Below are 2,169 nucleotides of genomic sequence, written 5' to 3'. Positions count from 1 at the left end.
TTGTACTACTATAAGTAGGGGTGGCAATGAACTCTAAATTTTACACTATAAAATATAAGGATCGGATCAGGTTAGGATCGTACCCTACTTCTATTCACTTTTGAATTAAAAATAATTTAGGAGTCTAGCAATTTGTAAAGAAACATTTGGATCACAATACATTATCACCTCTAACTATAATACATATTATTATAATGTTATGAGGCTTAAATAATGATCGATATGGCAAAGAAACGAATTCCTACCTCACCAACGATAACCATTGGTATTTTGGCAGGTGAAGATAAAATTTTGGACCTGTTTTTCATTGCAAACCTTGATGTGCAGTTGAACCTGAATCTGTCCTACTGAAGTCAAAACACACATGGAGAACGCAAAAAGTCCCGGGGCTGGTTTGGTGACCAACGAGGACCAAATCAGCCCTCAGTCTGAGCTACTCAGGCGCCTGTTCCTAGCGGCCGCATGCGCACCCACGCGGCGCTGCTGGGCACGCCGGCGTGCACTACGAACCACATGTAGTACCCGGGCGGCGCCACCCCGGGCGTCGGTGGCGCGGCGACCTCGACCTCGTAAACACCGACGTCCAGCTGCGCGATCCTCACCACCGCGAGCTCCACCACGCGCTGGTTCATCCCGAACGAGTGCGTCGCAAACGCCGGAGCCACCGCGGCCACCCGCACCTCTTCGCCCGTAGCCGCGCCATCCGCCGCCCCCGCGGGTATCCCGAACCGCACGGCCGTGGCCTCGCCGTACCCGACCTCTGCCGGCGCCGCCAGCACCCGCGGCCGCGCGCCGTCGTGCCGTGGGTCCATGTACGGCGGCAGGAACGCCTCCAGGCTCAGCTCCGTGGGGTGCGTCACGTTGGTGAACACGTACCCGACGTGCGGGTTGCTGCCGCCCACGAGCACGCGGCCGTACGTGTCCAGCGCGGCCGACGAGTGGTACATGCGCGGGACCACCGACGCCGCCAGCGACGCCTCGAACCGCGCGCCCAGTGGCGCGTCGGGCCTGTACAGCACCGGCCGCGTGACGGGCTCCCGGCCCAGCTCCCACCCGGCGGTCCCCGCCGCCGCGCCGTTCACGATCAGCACGTCGCCCGTGGGGAGCAGCACCATGTCGCCCATCACCCTGGCCAGCGGCATCTCCTCGATCGCCCACACTGGGTCCGGGTCCGTCGGCGCGACGCGGGCGCAGGTCCGGTCGGCGGGCACGAACGTGCCGTTCCGCAGCGCCAGCTGGTACGCGCCGCGCGGCGCGCCGCCGCAGACCAGCACCTCGGCGTGCTCGGGCGCGTCCGGGCGGAGCGGGAGGAGCACGGACGAGCCGGACGACGGGTAGTTCCTCGGCACGCCGCCCGGGACGGCGGGGAGCCACCGGAGCGGGGCGCGGTTGTAGGGGTCGAAGACGACGGCGCGGTCGTTGGCGAAGACGAAGACGGTGCCGTCGGGGAGGAGGTGGAGGAACGGGTACAGGTTGTTCTCGGCGTCCGGCTCTGTGGTCTCGTCCAGGAACGGGAAGAACGTCAGCGCCGGCGCCGCGCCGTCGTGCGGGAAGTACTCGAGGTTGAACTGTCGCCGCCCGCCGAGGATGAGCACGCGCCCGTCGGGAAGGATCATGTCGGTGGCGTACCACCTCCGCGCGGCGAGGAACGACGGGAGCTCGACCCAGCCCGTGGCCGGGGAGAAGAGCCGCGCGACGCGGTCGCCGTTGGAGAAGCCGCCGGTCTGGAGGAGCGTGCCGTTGGGGAGGAGCGCGCCCGAGGAGCACCACGGGTTGGTGGCGAGCGGGTACGGGTGCAGCACGTTGGAGCGGAGGTCGAGGAGCACCGAGTGCGCCGTGCAGTCGGCGCTGTCGGGGGTCGCCGCGCACGGCGCCAGCGCGGCGAGCGAGATGTTGGAGAGTCCCGTGTCGGTGCGGTCGAACATGAGAACCAAGTCTCCCGGGAGCAGCTGCATGTGCATCGCCGAGACGCCGATGCTCGCGTGGAGGAGCTGCCATTCTCCCTGGAATGAGGAGGGCGTGGGCTCCTTCGAGAGGGCGTCATCGGCGCCGCCGGCATTGGCGATGCCGCTGGCGACAAGGAGGAGGTGGAGAAGGAAAGATCTTGGCATGGGCATGGCTGCTTAGCTTGCATGCGCTCTTTAAGCCTTTTTCATGCATCGTATCGAT

The 2,169-nt window shown here is 64.6% G+C and overlaps 1 protein-coding gene across 1 annotated transcript; it reads right to left on the bottom strand.

Annotated features, from left to right (window-relative positions):
• Nucleotides 1–301: 301 nt before the first annotated feature.
• Nucleotides 302–2,169, bottom strand: LOC100284074 (glyoxal oxidase). Its single transcript, NM_001156972.2, is given in 1 exon segment — nucleotides 302–2,169. A coding segment is annotated over 1 exon segment (1,680 nt). The 5' UTR covers nucleotides 2,118–2,169; the 3' UTR covers nucleotides 302–437.

The sequence above is a fragment of the Zea mays genome, chromosome 4 (genome assembly GCF_902167145.1).
Source record: "Zea mays cultivar B73 chromosome 4, Zm-B73-REFERENCE-NAM-5.0, whole genome shotgun sequence".
Classification (NCBI taxonomy): Eukaryota; Viridiplantae; Streptophyta; class Magnoliopsida; order Poales; family Poaceae; genus Zea; species Zea mays.
Note: the sequence above shows the minus strand (reverse complement) of the source record. Positions and strands in the feature narration are given on the sequence as shown.